General features: G+C 36.2%; 1 protein-coding gene, 1 long non-coding RNA gene and 1 pseudogene across 4 annotated transcripts; 1 reads left to right on the top strand and 2 right to left on the bottom strand.

Moving 5' to 3' along the window:
• Window positions 1-269: 269 nt before the first annotated feature.
• LOC148848353 (putative transcription factor At5g61620) lies at window positions 270-3,097 on the bottom strand. 2 transcript variants are annotated; one of them, XM_088951527.1, is made up of 5 exons: window positions 2,725-3,097; window positions 1,440-1,651; window positions 1,286-1,345; window positions 1,072-1,188; window positions 270-730 (listed from the first exon to the last, which is right to left on the bottom strand). In XM_088951527.1, exons 1-5 carry the CDS (start codon window positions 2,996-2,998, stop codon window positions 404-406), a joined length of 990 nt encoding a protein of 329 aa, XP_088807653.1. In that variant the 5' UTR covers window positions 2,999-3,097; the 3' UTR covers window positions 270-403. The 2 variants fall into 2 exon arrangements, with proteins under 2 accessions (XP_088807653.1, XP_088807652.1); XM_088951526.1 differs by having other exon boundaries at window positions 1,458-1,651; window positions 2,725-3,058.
• Window positions 3,098-11,245: 8,148 nt separating this feature from the next.
• LOC148848352 (uncharacterized) lies at window positions 11,246-12,839 on the top strand. Its single transcript, XR_016101197.1, has 2 exons — window positions 11,246-11,525; window positions 12,217-12,839. It is a non-coding gene; the product is annotated as an uncharacterized LOC148848352 (long non-coding RNA).
• Window positions 12,840-21,092: 8,253 nt separating this feature from the next.
• On the bottom strand, window positions 21,093-22,660 carry LOC148848351 (phospholipase A1-Ibeta2, chloroplastic pseudogene; annotated as a pseudogene). The gene has a single exon (XR_016101024.1). The product of XR_016101024.1 is annotated as a phospholipase A1-Ibeta2, chloroplastic pseudogene (transcript).
• Between the last annotated feature and the right edge of the window lie 1,132 nt (window positions 22,661-23,792).

Raw genomic sequence — 23,792 nt, 5'->3', positions numbered from 1 at the left:
TAGAATCCATAACTTTATATAGTAACCATTAAAAATAGATGTGTTGCAAATTGAAATGCTCCTTCCACACAGTGTGCGCCATGTAGGATACTGTTTCTCCAAAATCTGTTTCCTTAGATGATTCCAGTCATTCAACAAAGAGACCTTCCCTCCTCCATTGCTATCTTGTATCTTGCTGGGATATTCTCTTTGTGATGATTTTTTTGGATGCCGCAAGGTCTTCTAGATGAGCACATACAAATTAATGGAAGCATTCTGTGCCATGGGACTGTGCTGAAGGTTTAGTTAATTAGATTGTAACATGAAACAAAAGGAAACTATAAACTGTCTGAACTCTTTATTTCTAGGTTCAAACAATCAAACCAAAATATCCAATCTGAGATACTCGTCCACCCAAAATAATTCAGACCACTCGAATAGCCCCACTCAGGTTGGATGTCTGAGATGACAAATTGGTCTGGTTGTGGGCTTGAGGTGGGCCGATGGCCAACTCCAAGTCAGTGTTCACAGCAGAAGTTCCTGGAGCTGCTTGAGATGCACATTGCATGACCGGTTGAGGACACAGTTTGAAGGCTGACTCAAGGGAAATTGCCGTACTAGCCAGGGTGGTGCATGCTTTAGGAAGATAACCATAATCCAGGATGGGATGATTCACTGCCGGGATGAATGATGCAGTTGGAAGATCAGTTGTTGCTGCAGGATTTGTCAGTTTACCACAGGAAATTCCTCCCTGTTATAAAAAATAAAGGCTAATATTATCAATTGGACCAAAGGCATAGGAGCAGCAATGTAGAAATGATCAGTCATATAATCTTGCCCATTCAGTTTTATGAGTACAGATATAAAAGGCTAATTTAGATAATTTTCAGGAACCATAAAACTCCTCTAGGATGAAATGGACTCATCTCAATCATTTGGTTCTGGTGGCCAATCTGGCTAGCTAACGTGATTAGTTCTAATATCAATTGGTTGAACATTCAATCCATCCTCCAATGGTCTTAGATCCACTGGCTCTTAGCACTGTAGTCCTTCAAAATTGAACAAACTGCAGAGAAGTGAATGATTTATTACCATGTGTGGCATTCCAACAAAGTCAGGAGCAGTGCAGGCTGCAGACACGGGCACAACTGTGGGACCTTCCAAGCCTCGAACTGCTACTTGTTTTGCAATCTGAGCTGAGGTACCAGCCTGTAGGTATCCACCAATTATATGATATTAGGCAAAGTACTGTGGCTAAATCTTCATTTTAATTCTGTTCACTTCTAGGGAAATGATCATTGCAAACCTGTTCATGGAATTGGATAATTGGCTTGAGGGGTAAATCTGGGGCAGTATGACTTGGGTCCTATAAATTTAATACCCTGGTTAGATGGGGAAAGAAAAAGATACATTTGGAGCTTCATAGAAGGATCATTATAATGAAGAGATGAGGAAATTACAGGTCTTTGGATGGTTACATCGAATAGACTTGATCTGCGCTTCTTCCTATTGGAGGTAGCCTGCCTAAGGAAATACTTCTGTGCATGACTAGCTACCTGTGTTGGAGTTCGAGACGGCACAAAGTTCCTCGAAATACCTCTCCAGTCCCCCTTGCCGAGACTCTCCAGGCCGGCTAGAAAAGTTCTGTGCTCTTCTTCAGTCCATGGGATCCCTGAGGGAAGGAAGAAAGAAAAACTTTAAAACATATTCGTGAAAAAAAATGGAGTTCTTCAACCCCAATCAATATTAAGTAGGAAAGTTTGTTAGAGATCAAACATCTGTAGATATTCCCTTGAATTGAAAAACATACTTAAATATTTCAGATTGGAAATTGGAAAAAAACATACTACATATGCACTTCATGTCAATGTTCAAACAGAGGAAGGATTTGAGCAAGGGGATTGCATTTCCAAAGCTTAAAAATTTGCAGAAATCAAGGGGAGGTTTCTGAATTACATGGAGGCATAGAAACAGTCAGAACTGAATTTTGGTAATCAAGATGGAAAAGTTTTGAAAGTCTTTTTTGATGAGAAAATCTAAGGATTGCCATTGTTGCTTAATCCAAGGATCAAACAGACAACGAGATAGGACAAAGAAACACGCCATGCAAACTGATGAAAGAATTAATCCATTCGAAATTTATTGGCAATGTTGCATGGTTGAGAGTTCGTAGAAACATCACACACAAAAATAAGAGAGGACTCGAAACTCCTTTGTATCAAAGAAAGAACAGCTGATTAGCATTGCCACAATTAAGAGAAACAGAGGTTTTCATAGACCATCAGATAATCTGTCTCAAATTCCAAATTCAAATAAAATAGAAGACAAATACCTGATTTACGTAGCTATCATCTACAAATTCGAACAAAAAAATATGTAATACCCAAGAGACACCCAACTGACCCATATAAAAAATCATCCAAACCCATGATCAAATTATACAAACAAAGTTCATGAATCAAAAAAGAAAAAAAAAAAAAAAAAAACACCCAGGAGACTAAAACACAAACTATAATTAGCAAAACCAATTCATCCATCAATTACAAAAACGAACGAAAAACCTATTCAAGTAACAAATATCAATCAGCCAAAAGAAAACAAACAGAAAGAAAAAAGGGAAGAGAATGCAAACAAAAACAGAACATCAATACAGAAAATACAAACATCCACGTCGACCCGTCAAACAAGAAAACAACAAAAAGAATACAGAATAGCCCAGGACAGAGAAAAGAAGCAATTGATAACCTTTCTTCCTCTCTCTTGTCGCTTGAACAGGTCCATCGGATAGATAACCAGGATCACCGGAATTATGCTCAACCGTGCATGATTGTAAATTTCCCATGCTCAAGCTCTTCTTCATGTGCTTGTCCTTAGAAATTCTTACACCAAAAAGCTTCAAACCGAACTTTTCGTTACATGTTCTGGAGTTGTGTCCATTGTTTCCACAATGGGAACACTTTCTCACGGTTTCTTTCGCCATTCTCACTCTTGAGAAATTCCACCCATCTCTCTTCCACATCCCCCGATTTATGGTTTTTATGGACGAGAATAAAGAGAAAAAAAAAAAAAAAATCCCAGAACAGAGACCCTAGAAAAAAGGTTTCTATTTCCGCAATTGCCATTGTGGTTACGGGATCTTGACCAAATATGACGTAACTACCCTTCAGGCGGATTACCTAAATAAGCGTGTTTAATTATGTGATTGAGTTGTTTTAATCTTTTAATTTCATGTCCACTTGTTTTTTCTATTTTTTCTCCTTCTCTTTCTCTTTTCCTTTTCTTTAGTTTTTTGGATTTTTAAACCTTTTAATTATATAAATTTTTATCTATTTTTAAGGTTTTCTTATTTATCTTGATGTGTACATGAAGGATCATCTTAAGGTTTTATCTTTATCTTTATCTGTATCCTTTATCCAATTATCCCTATATACCCATTTGATTAAGAGTTTAGGACCATATATATCCAATCATTTATTGATATTTCGATGGATCAAGAATCAAGAGCAGGCAGATGGGCCAAATTATTTGATCCACCCAATTATCCAACTGGTGAACTGGGTTCAAATTATCGATATCACGCGATTCAAAGTGACGATACAATTCCATCAATTTTTTAAGTTTTAAGAATCGAGTCTGGACATCTCTAGAAAGATTTTACATCTGCGCCCACAACGTCTCATAATACATTCCTGTTATATATTGGAAGTATCTCTCGATGATAGTATTAAAAACGAATAAATGATGATATTAACGTTGGAAGATATTCCTAATACACAGATGGAGATATATTTAATATATTTGTGGGGCACAGATCTGAACTTCTCTAATTAAAGGATATTAACCTTTAGAAAGCCAAATGCTTTAATTCTCAGTATTTAATAAATGTATCAGTGGGTTTGAAAATATAGACCAAGGTTTTTAAAATCTAATCAGTCAGGGGTCCGGTTTTTAGGTTGAATGGTTTGACTGTTTAAACTGAACAGATGGCTTGTTTTGATAAAAAAATTTAAAAAATTAAAAAAATAAAAATAACTAAAACCATTGAACGGTTTGAATAATTTAACTGCCCGAATCAATGATTTTCTGACCAAATCAATGGATTTTGGTGAAATAACGGTTCCAGGATAAAACTGAACCGATCACCTAACCGATTCCCGGATTTTCTAACCTGACCATCCAATCCGGTCCGGTTTTGAAAACCATGACATAGACAACTACACATCCTTATGCATGTTATTTTGTAATTTGTACCTTGATTATAGTTAAGTGATAGTTAAACACTTAAACGAAGATTGTTGTCATTGGTAGAGGCGAATGATGGCTTATACAATGAGTTCTGGTGTTTATTTTATTTTTTACAGACAAGGACAAGAATATGATTAAGAAGCTAAAAATTCTGATAAATGGACCGTTTTATCATTTAATGAAAACTATCTTATTTTATAAACCATTCAACTGATGATCCAAGCTTGGACAGTTGGACTTGACTAACTAATTTAATTGCATTGATTTTCTTTTTCATAAAACTCTTCAATGTAGATTACAAACTGATCGCATTCTTCATCGGTTAAATTATTCATGGTTTCGACAATATCATTGGCGATATCTGTAGTATGGTGGTACCTAATGGGCTACCTATAGGATAAGAATTCTTGCTAAGACGTGAATGAAATATTACTTGTCTCGTGTTGATTAAAGCATGGGAATGCAAATAAGCTGACTGCAAATTCTAGTTTATTTTTAATTTATTTTAGATTTGATTTTGTTTTGTTTGTTTGTGAAAAGTAAAATGATATGGTTTCCACCTTATATGAAAAAGAATGGAAGTATAGGAGAAGGTCTATTTGTTTGGGAGTAATGTAGCTAGAAAACAAGATGATGTGTTCTACACTTTACGTGAGAGATCATTGAAGTATGAAGAAGGCAGAAAACCAAATCTATTATATTTGTTTTAGTTCTCTGATTTTGTCCTGATTAATAATTGAGCCGGTTTTGGTTCTTACTTGTTCCGAATCAATTTTGATTCGGTTTTAATAAACATCCCAACCAAACCAAAAAGGTAGGTGTATGCCTACATGGCGTTGATGTAGAGCATTTATAAAAATAAATACCCACAATTTCAACACATCAGACCTGGTTATCCTGATTAATAATTGGGATGGTTTTGGGGCATATGGTTTTGTCTATATTAATAATCAGTTCAAGACTGGTACAGGCAGTCTCAAATTAATCAATCCCAACGATTTGACAACCCTAAAAGAAGGTGGTGTAAATTTTGCATCAGTTTTTGGGATGCAAAATTTATACTGTCAATAAGTGCAAATGAGACAAAAAGAAAAAAAAAAAAACAATTATGTATTAAAAAGAGTGCAAATCATAATTATAAACAAATAAATGCAAAACAAGCTAAATCCGTTGCATATTTTGTTTCTAGTTCAGATTTGCACTGCAATCAAAGAGAGCCTTAACAAAAGTAAAGTTCTAAGAAATAGTGAACTCAAGGCAGCCAATTTTGCTTTTATCAGTCATGCATCATGAGAATTACACATTTAATGGGCATTTTGTTAAAAATGTTTTATTCATTTTTAATTCTATGACTCACTTTGGAAAGAGTATAAATACAAATATGTACAATACACATGCATACAAAATAATACAATATACAAGGATTTGCACTCTTCAAATTTGTTGTACAGAATTTGCACTCTTTTCCAATGCAGCCTTTGTTTTTAATTAAGTATTGCAAATTTTAATTCCTATATATGAAGTAATGCAAAGACAGACAGAGGAGGACTAAAAACACAATAAGCAAGGTAAAACGATTACAACTTAATTTACCATGCCAAAGCTCCAAACTATTGGCAAGTAAAATCCTTTATGATTGCCAAACTTCTTGATTTGTCAATTTTGTGACTTTACCATTGAATTTCAAGTTGCAAAAATTTTAAGAAAACAACTCATTTTGGTAGATCATAAACGTACAAATCAAGAAATTAAAATGGCATCACACAATTATATAACTTGCTATATGTTAGATTCTCTTATGCTATTCAAGTGTTAATGCAACATGGTGTTTGATATAAAATATAATAAAAGATCATGGATAATCTTAGAATTGCATAAAAGGAACATCTAGAACACTTGTAGAAGGGCCCCGAGATAGACCAAAAAGGACATGGGTCGAAGTAGTAAGACTTTTTTTTCATTGAGTAGTGGTAAAAAATGATTTAAGGGTCTGTTTGGTTCATAGTTGAAATCGGAATCGGAATAATCCATTCCCAGTCTGTTTGGTTCAGACAAGAATAGGAATGCAAATTAAAATCAATAGAAATGGGATTTCATTCCTAAGGGAGGGGCAAGGAATGACCATTCCCTCAAATGGGGGAATGCCATTCCAGCAGGAATGAGAATGGGATTCCAATTCCGCCCAATCAAATAATTGGAATTGGAATAGCCCATTTTGATTCTGATTGCAAACCTTGCAAATCAAACGGATCCTAAGTATTCATAATTTAAAAATGGATATATATATATCATTAAACGAAAAGGGGGATTGAAATTTTTTAGATGTGGATTCATGTAGCCGACCCCATATATAATGGGGGATAGAAATTTTTTAGATGTGGGTTTGTCATTAATTTGTGTTCATTTTTTGTTGTAATGTTTTGATTAAATTTTCAAGGTCTATGGATGAGAATGCAAAAATAAACAAAGGAGTTGTTTTCCTAAAATACCAAAAATATACTGTAGTAAAAGTATTGATCTTAAAAAGGAATTTGGAAGTTAAACAAGTATTTGAGGTAATAATAAAATAAAAGGGATTAGTGGATGATTAATCTCATCTTTCTTACAGATAATTATTATATTAATTTAATTCATTGATTATGAGCTCATTTGGGGCTCTCACGCCCTCTGGGAATCTATCTGCTTCTGCCTAGCTACAAGGTTATTTTACAATCTGAACCCTCTTCTTCTCAGAGCGATTCCATCACTGAAGCATTTCTGGGCTATTTGAGTTGTCTCTCTCTTAGAATTGAATCTCCTACCCTCACTACACTACTCTCAGTACTGAGTCTCCAACTCCACTTCATATCCTTGTTTTGAAGGATTAAAGATGGCCCTCAACGTGAGCCTCTCTAATTACACAGTTGTTAGAAAATGATGCTAAGCCTATCGTCGACCTTCTGTCAGTGGACCACCATAGCGCATTCGGCACTACATCAGTTCAATGGTTTTATTATAAGAGAGGTTGTAATTAGACCTGTTCATGGGCTGGGCCGGGTCAGGCTCGGGCCGGGCTTTTACTCATCATTAATGGAAATATGCTAGGCCCGAACCCGACCAATGGGCCTATAACTTGGGCCCGAGCCCGGCCCTGATAAAAAGTCCGAAGCCTGAACCCGAAGCCCGACCTAATAAAAAAAATTACAATTTTTCCTATTCAAATTAGAATTAAAAATTCATATATTTTTTTCATATTTAAATGAACAATGGGCCTACAAGATGGTTTTTTTCCCTTTCTTTTACGTTTACGTTTTAAAACACAATTTTACATTCTTAAATGAAAAAAATTATCAAATGGACAATAATCACATAACCCTTTTTAAGTCTAATTTTAGGTTGGGCTTGGGCCGGGTTATTTTGACAAAACCTGAATCCGGCTCGAATTTATTATGGACCGGGCTTTTTGACCCGAGTTTAAACCCACAGGCCTATAAACATGTTCAAACCGGGCCGGGCCGGGCCATCAGGCCACCCGGCCGATGAACAGGTCTAATTGTAATAAACTAATATTGTAGCAGTTTTCTCTTTCATTGTAATCGTACAGAATCCTCACCCCCTCAGCCCCTCTTTTATTTCTAACCTATTGGGGAGCGAGCTGTATTTCTCTTCCTCTTCTAGGGATAAGTAGAATGTACTCCTCTCACAAATCTGAAATTACAGCCACTTCACTTCTATTGAATGGATAATCAAACACATACGTCAGGGTACATTTAAGAAGGAATTCAAGTATCAAAATTACTATAAAAAAACTTCAATATATATTTTTTTTATACACGTACAACACAAGCTTTATAATCTAATACATGAATCATAATTTTGCTTAGTAGCTTGGGTAATATTGAAAACTTTTGAATCTATCAAAACTAATCCTAGTTTAGAAGAATTGCCATCTTTTCTTATAACTTAAATGGATACATCTCCTTTACAAAAAAAAAAAAAAATAAATAAATAATACATGTCAAAATGCACCTAATGTGTGCAGATTATATATAAAAAAGGATTTATGACCCATTTGGTTTGCAAGACTAGGGGTCTTAAAATGTCATTCCTCATTTGAGGGAATGGTTATTCCCTCTCCCTCCATTACGAATGAAATTCTATTACAGCTGATTCAATTTTAATTCTCATTTCAATTCTTGCATAAACCAAATAGGGTATGGGAATAGACCATTTCAATTCTTATTTCAATTGTAAATCAAACGGGCCCTCAAGTTTCAGGATTCGGAATCAGTCCTCACAAACATGATGCTCACACCATCCTCACAGCCACCAGCAATTGTGTATTAGGATAATATCTATGTACTTTTATGTTTTTTATTCATAAGGAAATATTCTCAATGCACAACTGCAAGTGGCTGTGAATATGGTGTAAGCTCCGTTTTGTGAGGACTGAATTCTGATTTCTATTTTCCAATTTTAAAGTATGTAAATATATATAATTTTGATTTACAATTTATAATTTGGTTCAATTTATAAAATCTAATAAACCAAATCAAAACCGTAAACCACAATTTAGCAAAATATCAACCAAATCAATGCTGATCAAATTGGTTTATTTGGTTCAGTTCAATTTTGCAATTTGAAGCATACGATGAACACCCCTATTAAGCTGCTTGCATCCCAGGCTAAAATCATTATGCAACTTTAGTAGTGTATGAATTTTTCTTAATGAAATGGGCAATAATTGATTAACTGAAATATTAACTTGGTTGGAACATGATTTTCAATACAAGTTTTATGCAAACCTAAAGTACCTTTCTGTGTCACAGGGATTACAGAAGCCACTGCATTGGGTAATTACTTTGAAAATTAGAAGTATCACCTTCACTGGGTTTGGAGAGAGAGACGTTGGAAGAAGAGAAGAATAACTTTTGGGGAGGTGTGAAGAGAAAGAAGGTAGGGAGAGATAAGAAACCTGGGGCCTGGGGAAGACATTGTACCATAAAACAAATCATCCGATATCATAAAAATATCAAAAATAAGGTGGTATTCAATTATTTATCCCAGGGTTTGATTGGTCAAATCTCTTCCGGCATCATAAATTGCTTTTTATGAGTAACTGAACTTAAACATAAAGTGCTAACATCTGTTGATTGAAAAAAAAAAAAAAAAAAAAAACAAACAGAAATGCTAGACATCTGTTTCTGGATGGTCCCGAGGAATACAATTCTGATCTTAACTCCTGAGTCTTAAGGCCTTTTTATGAGTTACACAATGGGGTAACTCATCTACCATTCTTCTTAAAGTGGCATGCATGCCAATTCATTCTTAATCCCATTTCATTGTACCGGGGATTTGTGTTGTTTTGTTTATTTTTCTCCTTTATATAGTCACAGTTTATTCTTGTATCATGTATAATGAACAGTGCTCCCACATACTATTTTTACCCAATCAAAGCTTGTACTAAGGCATACATTAAGAAAATTCATCAAATAAATAAATGATGGTTTTCGTTGATCAAACTTTTAAATGTACTATTAAGCATGATGTGCTTTGAATGTGACAATTCTAGATGATAATGATGGTAATAATAAAGTATCCAAAATTTTTTATAAATATGTATTTATTTTTATTTATTAATTGGATGCATATTACAAAATTCAAATCTGATTACATAAGCACCTCATCCAAATATGTAATAATCGAATCAAGTTTTGAAGTTTTAAATATCATTGACAGGGTTACCTACTTGGCTAAATTCTTCTTCTTGTAATGTTTTATCATTTTGGTGTATCTTTTTTTTTTGTTTATTTATCAAAGAAACGTAAGATTTAAATAAATGGAATTGAACGAGGTGAAAAGTAATAACTCAATTTACGATTTTTATTTTTATTTTTATTTATTAATCGGATGCAGATTATAAAATCTAAATCTGATTACATAAACACTTCATCCAAATATGAAATAATCAAATCAAGTTTTGAAGTTTTAAATATCATTGACAGGGCTACCTACTTGGCTAGATTCTTCTTCTTGAAATGTTTTCTCATTTTGGTGTATCTTCTTTTTTGTTTATTTATCAAAGAAATGCAAGATTTAAATAAAGGGAATTGAACAAGGTGAAAAGTAATAATTCAATTTACGATTTAAAACTCATAATTAAATAGGGACTAAATTTAAAATTGAGTATTTTACTCAAAATAAAGTTTCACAATTTTATTCATATTTTTAATAGTAGTGTAAATATAGAATTATAGATGTGCTTAATATTTTTTTTATAATTTTTTTTTTATGTTTCTGTGTAAAAATAGTTTTAATATGTTACACTTACTTTTTGTTTAATATGATAATTATATGATATTATACATGTGCTTGAATATGTTTTTGTAAAATTTATGTATTTTTTATATGTTATTAATTTTTATTATTTATTTATGACATTATATGTTAACACATTTGACCCAAAAGTTGAAATATTGATCTTTGCCAAACAGTAAAATAATTTCACTTTTGATCAAATCTAAATTATGTATTTAATTTTCATTATCAATAAAAATGATTCTTGTTTATTACACTTTTTTTTTTAATTTGATTAATAAAAATATCATAAATCTATTTAATTTTGTCTACATTTTTGTAATTTTCTATATTTATTTATATTTTAAATGTTTTATTACCCAACCATGACTTAATACATTGATCAATTTGATTATTTAGATGGTTGAATTATTTAGCCACAATCGGGATTATGATTTTGTTTTTGAGTCAGTTTTAAAATATATGAGCTTATATTATTAAAAATATTATCATAAATATAACTAATATCATTTATTAATGAAAAATAACTTAAAATATAAGATTTAATAAGAGAAAATGAGAATTAATACCTTAAATATATGAATTAAATGATAGGAAATTAAATGAAATGAAAAATAATAATTAAAATTAAATTTTAGAATGGAGTAAATCAAATATAAATATTTTAATAGCTATTAAAACTGACATTAAAAATATAATAAAATAATTTTTATACCCCTGAGCGTCTGAGGTCTTGTGTTTATCTTTCGTTTCGGTAGAAGATAACGTGGCAAGAGAATTCCGAAGTGGGTTCCTTATCATTTTCGTCTTACGAAATCGGTTGAAGATGGTGGACTTTTCGCGCGTACAGAAAGAATTGGTGGATTGCAACAGGGACACAACTATCTTTGGGGTCAACATAATGCTCCTTGGAAGCGATCTCTCTCATCTCTCAGGAACCATCACCGGCCGGTACTGCACTCCTTATGAAGGCGGTACTTCTAAAATCGACATCAGATTGTCCGGTATATCTATTTCTTTTTATTAATTAGGGTTTTAGTTTCTATTTCTCGTTACATTTCATTAATTTTATTGAATTTTGATTGAAAAGTATTAACTTTTAGGGTTTTAAGTGCCCTTGACCTATTCGTTGTGGAATAACTTGAGATACTTACTCAGCTTGTCTCTTGCGCTTTGCTAAAATTATGAAGATTAAGTTAGAAATTCCTGTAAATTCTTCAGTTTGAGATTCTTATAAATTTGAAGGGAAGTTAATTGTTTAATCCGATCTCTTTGATTGGGAATTGGAAAAAAAAAAGAATTTTTGAGATTACTTGCTGGGATTTATTGAAGCCACTCACCCCTCTAAAACATAGACGGATTGCCTACAAGGTTATTTTAAATGTCCAAACATTGACATTTCGTTCTTAACTTCACTAAATAAATAAATCATGATTCCTTATTCATGAAAAAAAAATAACTTCACCTAAATAAAAAAAAGGGAAAAATGTGAACCAGACCAATTTGGAAATCAAGCAAGATCTATCCTCGTTTAGCTACAAAATGATAAGTTAATCATTTGTCACAGAACATGATTTAATTCTGTTATCTTTTATAATAGGCTTAATGTTTAGTATTCGTCAGGAGAGAAGAAAATTGATTCAGTTTACGACAACTTCACAAGTAGCCTTATTAATGTTGGTCTTTTTTTGGCAGATAGGTATCGTTTCGAGCTTCCAAAGATGCAATTTATGACAAAAGTTTGGTATGGATCTCCTTGTATACAACAATGACTTGTCCGTTAGTTTGTTCTCTTCATTTGTTTGGTTCTTTAAATGCCTACCTGGTTGCCAACTCTATGTTGGTACTATGAATCAATTGCACTTCAGAAGCAGACCATCTACTGCGGAAGGTGGACCCATGGCTAGAGAGAATATTAGTGGAATTTAAGTCAGAAATTTGTTAATTTATCCTGCTGCTTTAGGGGGTGTTCGACAACATGGTTGGTTCATATCGGTAAAAACAATATAATTTTGCTGATTGGTAGTTTTTGTCTTCAAAAACAAAATCAACATGTTGTTGAACACTCCTTAATTTCCTCTCATCTCCATGGATTTTGCACTGATTCAATGCTCTGAAGTTTGAAGTTTATGTCTTTTCTTTGCCCATTGAGGGAGCTCCCTTTCCCTTCCCCTCCTCCAAAGAAAGAGTTTCACTATTTGGTTTTTTTCGTCTCAACGTGTTAAACATAATGGTAACTTTTAGTAGTCATGGTCTGAGAGTTTCTTTTTCTTTTTATGGAAAAAATTATGTTAAAGTGCACATGTTGCATTGTGTCATATCTTGTTTCAAGGAAATTAAGCTGAATCAGATCAAATATGAAGATCCGGCTTACCAATAAAATTTGAATTCAAATCAAGTCCTATAAGATCCTATAGGATCCAACATAAACCATGTTGGATCAAATTCAAATATATCCTGATTCTAATCCGATCTGATCCATTTACATCCCTATCTGCATGGATTAAAAATCCTCAAAAGCAATACAAAAGCTAAAAAAAGAAAAGAAAAATCTAACACCACAGCTTGCACCTAATTGAACCTTGCTTATCGGCTCAAACTAGGACTTCTTTGTACAATGAGATCAGAAGGCCTAAATCGAGGTATTTGGCGAAGAGGTAATGCCGTAGCGCCTACACCACAAGCAGTTGAAGAGACTAAGTAATATAGGCATCCACAAAAATCCTCCTATCGGTGGTGAGTAGAACCGCTGCAAATCTTCTTTGATGCTGGTGGAAGGGGCTCTGGACGAGAGATCATGACAGCTAGTGATGGAACAAAGATGTAGAGTTTCTTTAGGGTTGATTGGAGAAGAACAGAGAAAAAGAAAAAAAAAAGGCAAAATAGAGGCCGATCGATCGTTTCTTGCTTCTCCTATTTGCCATGGATGTCAAAGATTAAAGATGAAGGAAAGATCTGATTTGTATTTACAGAAAGTGATCGATCCAATTGACTTCAAAGATGTAGAGTCTCTTTAGGGTTGATTGGAGAAGAACAGTGAAAGAAAAAAAAAAAAAGGCAAAATAGAGAGGCCGATCATTTCTCGCTTCTCCTATTTGCCATGGGTGCCAAAGATGAAATATGAAGGAAACATCTTATTTGTATTTACAGAAAGTGATTGATCGAACTTCAAACCTAAAAAACGTGCTGCGGAAGGTAGCCCAAACTTTGTAGGACCAGACGCGCTCAATTCTATCAAACGAACAAAACGTGCATACACTAAAAACTATTGGAAAGAAAAAGCAATTCAAGAACAATAGAAGCGTAACTGCAGTTCTTTTGCTTTTTCAATCCACTTGGGATGAATGCTTTTAATTTTTAAATAAAAAAAGTGATCGCCTTTTCTTTTATATCATAGATGAAGGTATACAATGAAAAGCGATAAAGGGAGAAGTGGACCTTCTTCGGATACTTTTCATTAAAATTTATTAATATATTAGTTTTTTCTCTAAAGATTTTATCATTATTTTATTAATAAAGAATATTAAAGAGATTGGGACTTGCAGGAATGTCTGATGTGCCTTTAGCCAATTCATTAATAAAGAATATCACATGATAGTCTATATTACAAGCTTAAAGGCGCGTCGTTATGGGATACCGCTGGTTAAGTTAGAGCAAATTCATTTTTTCAGATTATAATAGGAAAAATTAGGGCTGTCAATGGATCGGGTTTAGCTGGCGGATTTGAAAGGACCAAATCAATTTTAATAGTTTTTGTTTCAATTAATTATTGGGTCGCTTTTAGTTTTTATCTATCTATTCTCAAATCAATTCAGATCCGGAACTAATTAGTTGATTAAATGTTTATAGTATTTTCTTAATTTTTTATGCTTGAAATGATAAATTTGATAAATAATATATAAGATAATATTAGTTTAAAATATTTAGTTTATTAATATATAATTTATGTAGTATTTTTCTATCAATTTTAATATTTTATTAAGGTTATATTTTTATTTGTAAAACATATTAAAAATTCCGATTTGAGGCCAAAAATGTTTTTTTTTTAGAAAATAACTGATAAGGCACCTAGGTCACTTTGGGACACCTAGATCTCAAAAAGTTATCCAAAATAAATAAAAATGATCAGTTAAATCGAACATCGGAGTGCAAAGTTACGGCCTTCGAAAGTTTGCATACACATTTAGTGTACAACCCACAACTTGGTCATTGAGTCAAATGTGTCAACGGACCAACCGTTTGGGTCAGATGGTTTTTGAATAAGTCAATGGTTTTGACTATTCTCTGAATTTTACTAACCGTTTGGGAGTCAGGGACCCATTACAGGAGGTCTGGGAGTCAGGGACCCATTACTGGAAGTCTTAGACCATTTACACCTATATAAAGGTCTCATTTCCACCTGAAGAGATATGCACAATTAAGCTTTCACACTCTCTAATTTCCTAAGAACTCCTTGTTGACTTAAGCATTGGAGTGTCCACTTTGAGTAAAAGCAACCGGGCACTCTAATTCTTGTTGGGAAGAAACTAAGTTTATCCACAAACTATTTCTCTCTCAAAAATAAAAACTTGTAGATATTCAGCTATCACAATTCCAAACAAGATATCAACAAAAACAATCATAAGCCAAGCAAAGAGAGACACACATGATATTTAACATGGAAAACCCCTCCAATGTGAAGGGTAAAAACCACGGGGCCAAGGAGACCCAACAAAAAATCTCCACTAATAACTTGAGGTAACAATTACAGCAACTCAAACACCACAATATGCTCACAAACTTAGAGCAAATACAGATTCTCAAACATACAAACGAGAATTCCAAAAGCGGTGAAAATAACAGTCAGAAAAACTCACAAACGCAGCTACTGTTCAGGCCACAACGTGGAGACCTTCACTACTCCAAATCAGATCTCCACCGTTCCGATCGTAGGTCTGTGAGTTTCGAACAATCCCACCAAATTTCAGCCAAATCGAACCACAAATGATCCTTGATCAGAATAATTGATGAATACTTCCGCGAAATGTTTTCTTTTCCCGAACAACTACGAGTTGCTTCTGTTCGACCTCAAATAACCGGCGATTCAGAGCTCAGATCAATGATCTGACCGTTCATAATGAAGAAAAATGAGTTATCCACTTACTGTCCAAATTTCTGCTCGATCGGACGGTGGATCGGAAAGTTTCAGCCGTTTGATGAACTCTGCGCACTGAGAAATCTGCACAGTATTTCGATTTCTCTCTTTTCCTCTCTCTCTTCAACACGCCGCGCGCAAAAGAAAATCTAACCCTAGTTTTTGTTTTTCCTTTTTTTTTTTTTTTGAAAAAAAAAACAGTTGGCTGAAGGAGAGTGGGCTATAATATGGGTCAATATCCCATAATGGGCTGGGCCCAACAATTCTCCCCCTCCAGCCCATGAGAGAAGGGAGACACTTCAAAAAAGGCATCTATGCAAATTTAAGGCCGGCTGCTCCGGCACACAGTTCAAGTTTCTCTCGAGGCACCACTTTTGTCATCACGTCAGCAGCATTTTTGTCAGTGTGAATCTTTTCAAGTTCAATCAACTTGGAGTTCAAAACATTTCGAATCCAATGATATCTTACATCAATATGCTTCGATCTATTATGAAATGTTGGATTCTTACCAAGATGAATAGCACTCTGACTATCACAATATAAGACATACCTCTTTTGAGTGAAACCAAGTTCATGCACAAACTTTTTCATCCACAGCAACTCCTTACATGCTTCAGTAATAGCGATGGACTCAGCCTCAGTCGTAGACAATGCAACACACTTCTGCAACCTAGACTGCCAGGCCACAGCTCCCCCTGCAAAGGTAATCAAATAACCAGAAGTAGACTTTCTAGAATCAACATCCCCAGCCATGTCTGAATCTGTAAAACTACAAAGAATAGGTTTCCCAATTCTAAAACAGAGTTTTAAACTAGAAGTACCCCGGTGATATCTCAATATCCACTTCACAGCAGTCCAATGTTCTTTATTTGGATTGGATAGAAAATGACTAACAACACCAACTGCATGAGCTATATCAGGCCTTGTGCAAACCATTCCATACATTAAACTTCCTACTGCAGATGCATAAGGAATACGTTGCATTTCTCCTTTTTCTTTATCACTAGAAGGAGCTTGTCTAGTACTAAGCTTAAAGTGTAAAGCAAGAGGTGTACTTACCACCTTAGCCTTATCCATATGAAACCGCTGAAGTATTTTCTCAATATACTTCTCTTGAGATAACCACAACTTCTTGGCCTCTCTGTCACGAGTAATCTGCATGCCAAGTATGTGTCTTGCTGGTCCCAAGTCTTTCATTGCAAAAGACTTACTAAGCTCATTTTTCAACCTGCCAATTCTAGAACAGTTATGACCAACAATCAACATGTCATCGACATAGAGCAATAAAATTATGAAGTCATTATCAGAAAACTTCTGCACAAAAACACAATGGTCTGAGGTTGTCTTCTTGAATCCCTAATGGATCATAACAAACTCAAACTTCTTGTACCATTGTCTCGGGGCTTGTTTCAACCCATATAGACTTTTCTTCAATCTGCAGACATAGTATTCTTTACCCTTCACCACGAAACATTCTGGTTGCTCCATGTAAATTTCCTCCTCCAAATCACCGTGAAGGAAAGCAGTTTTTACATCCATCTGTTCAACCTCTAAATCAAGACTGGCTGCCAAACCAAGAACAACTCGGATAGAAGACATTTTGACAACATGCGAGAAAATCTCCTCAAAGTCAATTCCCTTTTTCTGACGATAGCCTTTGACAACTAATTTAGCTTTGTATCATGGATTAGAAGTATTCTCCTCAGTCTTTAACCTGTAAACCCACCGATTTTGCAAAGCTTTCCTATCCTTAGGCAACTTGACCAGCTCAAAAGTATGATTGTCAACCAAAGATTTCATCTCATCATTCATAGCGGCAACCCATTCTTTCTTGTGCTCAGACTCCATAGCCTCTTTGTAGCAATCAGGTTCTCCCCATCAGTGAGAAGCACATATTCATTAGACGAATAGCGATTAGAGGGAATATGCTGTCTAGAAGACATTCTAAGTGGGGCAACAGGTTCACCAATAGCACCACTGGTAGAAGCATCAATATCATCAGCAACATCATCATCATTATCTTCAACCAAATCATCATGAATATGATTCTGGCCATCATCATGATTACCAAACTTAGCTACACTGGGCGTATGTGTCTCAGGAACTGGATTAAGATCAACCAATCCATCAGTACTTGAAGACTCTGATTTCTCCGCCTTATCAATATCCTCAATGGTCTGATCCTCCAAAAAAATAACATCACGACTTCTTACAAGTTTCTTTTCAACTGGATTGTACAATCTATAGCCAAATTCATCGTGACCATAGCCAATGAAGATACATTGACTTGTCTTGACATCTAATTTAGAACTTTAATCTTTTGGCACATGCACAAATGCTTTACAGCCAAAGACACGCAAGTGGTCATAGGATACATCTTTTCCATACCACACTCTGTCAGAAACATCAGCTTGCAAAGCAACAACAGGAGATAAATTAATAACATGTGCAACAGTATATAAAGCCTCACCCCAAAAAGATCCAGGCAGCTTTGCTTCTAAAAGCAAACATCTAACTCTCTCCATCAACGTCCTGTTCATCCTCTCTGCCAGGCCATTAAGCTGAGGAGTCTTAGGGGGCGTCTTCTGGTGTCTAATGCCCTGCTGCCTGCAGTACTCATCAAATGGTCCAAAATATTCACCCCCATTATCAGTGCGAATACATTTCAGTTTCTTCCCTGTTTCCCTCTCAACAGAAGCCTGGAACTGCTTAAAGACACCAAGTACCTGGTCTTTACTCTTCAAGACATAAACCCCAAGTTTCCTTGAATGATCATCAATAAAAGTAACAAAATAAAATGCACCACCAAATGTTTTTGTCTTCATCGGACCGCAGAGATCTGAATGCACCAACTCAAGCAACTCTGATTTCCTAGAGGGAGGATGACTCTTGAAAGAGACTCTATTTTGTTTCCCAGCCAAGCAATGAGCACACTTTTCTAACCTTGCACCTTTCAAACCTGAAAGTAGATTCTTCCTCGCCAAACAATCAAGTCCCTTCTCACTGATGTGGCTTAGTCTTTTGTGCCATAACACTGATGATTTATCACACTCAACTGCATTCACACCATCAATGGAAACTGAAGTCTTGGTCCAGTATAGACTAGAACACTTCTTTCCACGTGCCACAACCAAAGAACCTTTCGAGAGTTTCCATTGTCCATTACCAAAGGTACTAACATAATCATCATCATCAAGAACACTGGTAGAAATCAGATGCAAATGAATGTCTGGTGCATGTCTGCCATTTTTCAAAATCAATTCAGTCCCATTACTTGTTTTTAGACAAATAGTGCAAATGCCAATCACCTTTGACAAACCATTATTACCCATCTTTAAAACCCCATAATCACCTGGAGTATAAGATGTGAAAAAATCCTTTCTCGATATAACATAAAAACAGGCACCACTGTCAACAACCCAACTTGTCTCATCACAAGCAATATTAATCAAATTCTCATCACAGACAATCACAAGATCGCCTATAGTGGTGGTGGCAACACGATCATCATTGTCATTATCTTTATTTTGTTGCTTACCTTTGTTACCTTTATTGTCTTTCTTCAGCTGAAAACAAAATCTTTTGATATGTCCCTTTTTACCACAATAGTTGCATTCAAGGTTTTTGTACTTAGACCTTGATTTGCTTCTAGCCTTACTTTTACCTCTGTTACATTGTCCTCGGTCTCTATCATTGCTTCTCCCACTGTTTTCAGTAATCAAAACCTCTGATTGAGAAGATGATGCTTGCTGAGTTCGTCGTCTGACTTCTTCATTCAAAACAACAGCTTTTACATATTCCAAGGTCACTACACCACCAGGAGCAGAACTGGACAAAGTCACGCGCAAATTTTCCCAAGAGTCAGGTAGAGTATTAAGCAACCAAAGTCCCAAAATTTCACCTTCATTTTATACCCATGTCGGACAATTGATCAAAGCACCCCTAAAATTCACTTATGTGATCAGAAATAGGAGTACCTTCCTTGTACATCAAATTCATAGCATGTTTCAACAGAAATAATTTATTGTTCACAGATTTAGAGGCATACAAAGTCTCAAGCTTATACCACAAGGTTCTGGCATACGAATCATTAGCAATATGATTCAAAACATTATCATCTACCCATTGTCGAATAAAGCCACAAACCATCTCATGCTCAAAAACTCATTCTTCATCTGATTTATTTTCAGGTTTTTGAGTAGAAAAAACTGGTAAATGTAACTTTTTCACAAATAGTAGATCATTCATTTTTCCTCTCCACTTATGGTAATTGGTGCCATTCAAACTAATCATTCTACCATAATTAGACTCCATCATGCAATCAAACAAATCCACAAACAAATAACTTGGCTCTGATACCACTTTGTTGGGAAGAAACAAAGTTTATCCACAAACTATTTCTCTCCCAAAAATAAAAACTTGTAGATATTCAGCTATCACAATTCCAAACAAGATATCAGCAAAGAGAGACACACACGATATTTAACGTGGAAAACCCCTTCAATGTGAAGGGTAAAAACCACGGGGCCAAGGAGACCCAACCAAAAATCTCCACTAATAACTTGAGGTAACAATTACAGCAACTCAAACACCACAATATGCTCACAAACTTAGAGCAAATACAGATTCTCAAACATACAAACGAGAATACCAAAAGCGGTGAAAATAACAGTCAGAAAAACTCACAAACACGGCTACTGTTCAGGCCACAACATGGAGACCTTCACTATTCCAAATCAGATTTCTATCGTTCCGATCGTAGGTCTGTGAGTTTCGAACAATCCCACCAAATTTCAGCCAAATCGAACCACAAATGACCCTTGATCAGAATAATTGATGAAGACTGCCGCAAAATGTTTTCTTTTCCCGAACAACTACGAGTTACTTCTGTTCGACCTCAAATAACCGGCGATTCAGAGCTCCGATCAAAGATCCGACCGTTCATAATGAAGAAAAATGAGTAATCCACTTACTGTCCAAATTTCTGCTCGATCGGAAAGTTTCAGCCGTTTGATGAACTCTGCGCACTGAGAAATCTACACAGTATTTCGATTTCTCTCTTTTCCTCTCTCTCTTCAACACGCCGCGCGCAAAAGAAAATCTAACCCTAGTTTTTGTTTTTCCTTTTTTTTTTTTTTTTTTGAAAAAAAAAACAGTTGGCTGAAGGAGAGTGGGCTATAATATGGGTCAATATCCCATAATGGGCTGGGCCCAACAATTCTCTCTCTCACAAAATCACACAGCTCGGCCAGACTTAACTCGGCCAAATTCAGCTCGGCCACGGAAAGTATGTACATCTGATTGGGAATCCGAGTCATCTGCCACGTGAGATCCGCCAGATGGCGCACCATCACATACAATTTGAAGGCTTGCTGAATTAAAGCAACCCCGACAAGAATTAAACGAGAGAAAGAAAAACAAATTAAAAGTGAAAACATTTGAGTACCGTTGAAAGATTGTTTTTCTATATTGAACTGAAGGATCTTACAGGGTTGAGGATCTTTCTGTTGGTATTAGATGTATCTATATACCTGTTTGAATAACGAATTAAGAATTGAGAGTCATGAATCATGACGGACTTGGTAAACTACAAGTAGGGATTGTAAATTGTGCCTGCTGCTTTTCCACGTTCAATCTCAAGTCCTTGGCTTTGCTTATATACAGTTTCTTCACATTGGAGCCTTGCTCATTGAGCAACCTCACAAGACTTCTCTTGGCGTTTGCTCTGAATGGGCAATTTGATGCCAAGAACCCATCCACCAAATGGAGATATGCCTCCAAGTCATGGCAGCATGCAACATCGGCGTTGGGCTTCAGATATGGCGACATCTTGCTGTCCACCCTCAGCTCCGTCCCTATGTCCGAGTATGACAATGGCGTGTTCTCAAGCCCTTCTCCCACCACCGGCATTCCCGGAACCTTTGTGATCACATCTTGTGAGTTCACCACACGCAACACCCTCACGCCCTTGTTTCTGATCCGATTGGCGAAGCCCCGGTTGCCTACGCGCGGGCTGCCGAACGAGAAAACTGCAATCGGGGGCATACTCGGCGCGCATGTACTTAATTCGTCCGCGGCCAGTAAGGCCAAGGCCGCGCCTAGGCTGTGGCCCGTGACCGTGATGCTCAGGCTCTCGCCCTTGTACACCTCTATCAGTCTACGCACCTCTTCCACAACTGATTCCGCCAGGCTTGGCACGTCCGTCCCACTGGTCTTGTACAGGCCCCGGAATCCCTGTTCCACCTTGGGCGGGCTCGGGCCGTGGCTGGACGAGCCGGAGTCCTCGGAATTGGAATCGTCTCCAGGGACCTGAACCAGGAGTCCCCTGAAGTTCTCGGCCCATTCGAGACACGTAGCAGTTCCACGGAGAGAGATTAGTATATCTCGCCTTCCCATCCGTGAGATCTCCTTCCTGTCGTCGCAAACCGCGACGTACCCGATCCAGCTGGTCCTCTGAGTCATCCACCGGAGATCTGGCGCCACATTGTCTACCCACTCGGGTAGCTGTGCGGAGTTGGTGGAAATACTGTAATGGCTGAACTTCGTTTCGGTGGATGTGGCTGGGTTTAGCGTCTGAACGGAGGCCAAAGTCCTTGTAGAAGGGTTCAAAAGCGATCCGCTGCAGGCGAAATTGACACTTGTCGCCATCGCCGGGAAAACAAAACAGTTCTCAGCGGGAAGAAACGATGCGATCTGCATGGGGGGAGAGACAAAGAGAGCGAAAGCGCAGAATAAAGCTCCGATAAAGCCTTTATTGCAAGGAGACAAGCGACAACAAGCAACAACAGATGGGACTACAAAGGAGACATGAATAAATATATAGAGATAGAGCGAGTGTGGCAACTCTGGCCTCGTCTTTGGAATTTGGTCGAGAAATTTAAAAAAAAAAAAAAAAGAATGGACCCGACACGGTCGTTAACTTTAATATCACATTGCTCTTCCGTTACTGATAAATGACAAAAAAACCCTGGGATTTATACGGTCCGACGAATCGTGATTCTGTTTTCTTTGCGCCGAAGGCAAGGTAACAGGTGAATGACTGAATGGTGAACTGAAAACAGGAAAGTCTAGAGACACGGTTTGGTCAGGCCGTGGTTGCGTACGGTAATCTTTGAAAACCGTTCATATGGTGCATTATGTGTGGCCAATGCAGAGATAGATGTCGGCATATTTTAACTGCCCAAAATGCCCCGAATTGTAAAGCATGACTCAGATGATGACGACGGACGAAATACACCCTTCGTCAGTCGTCAATGGTTAACGTTTCGCCGTAAGCCGCTTCAATTTTACTGTTAACACCAGGAAGGAAGATTTGCGTAATTTTATTTTATTTTTTTACAGTAATAATCTTACTCGAAATAGCAAAGAAATTTCGCGAGGGCCCACATCATCCTTGGAGTTAGACCATGGAGCTACATAAAACTACAAGGTTTCTTGTTGAGACAGGTTGAGTAACGCTGAATATTTGAAAGAGTTAGCGAAAAAGGTGTAAAGAAATCAAAGTCAAAATAATAGTGGTCTCGAATGAAATGAGACTTGTCTGGCATGAATCTCACAATTGGACTGTCTCGCCCTCTCAGCAGGATTGATTTCCTGTTTGGGAGAGACGTGTCAATTTTGTCAGTATATTCTAGTGATGCGTCGGTCTGAACTCAACACAAGTCAATGTTGGTATTAGAAAATATGTCAACCCAATTTGAGATTTGGGACTTGTTAGGGTTGAAAAATCAATAATGTCAATTATCGGCCGGGTTGGGTAATCGGATCAACCGCAACCCTATTTGGCGATTGAACCATGAAGCATGGTCTAAGTGGTCGGTGCTTAAAAAGAAAAAGTTGGTCTCCTTTTATTAGTATTTAGTAGATTCTCTATGTTTTTCTTTTCCGCGTGTTATATTTGTTAATCTGAAAAAAAAAAGTTGGTCTGTGGCATTTCTTTCACGGGGGCCACATGGGATCTGCTGCTCACCGAGTGTTACACTATCCTCGTAAAACATCTTAATCGCATATTGGAAACATTTTCCATATTTGCATATTTTATTATAGGAACATATTTTATTGATAGGAACATATTCTCAATGTATGGTGGAATGTACTGTGAGGACCGTGTGAGGGGTGCTCTATGGTCTATCTGAGT

Source organism: Nelumbo lutea, chromosome 6 (assembly GCF_056320005.1).
Source record: "Nelumbo lutea isolate HS-2025 chromosome 6, American lotus-T2T, whole genome shotgun sequence".
In the NCBI taxonomy this organism is placed as follows: domain Eukaryota; kingdom Viridiplantae; phylum Streptophyta; class Magnoliopsida; order Proteales; family Nelumbonaceae; genus Nelumbo; species Nelumbo lutea.
This window is presented reverse-complemented; position numbering and strand designations above follow the sequence as displayed.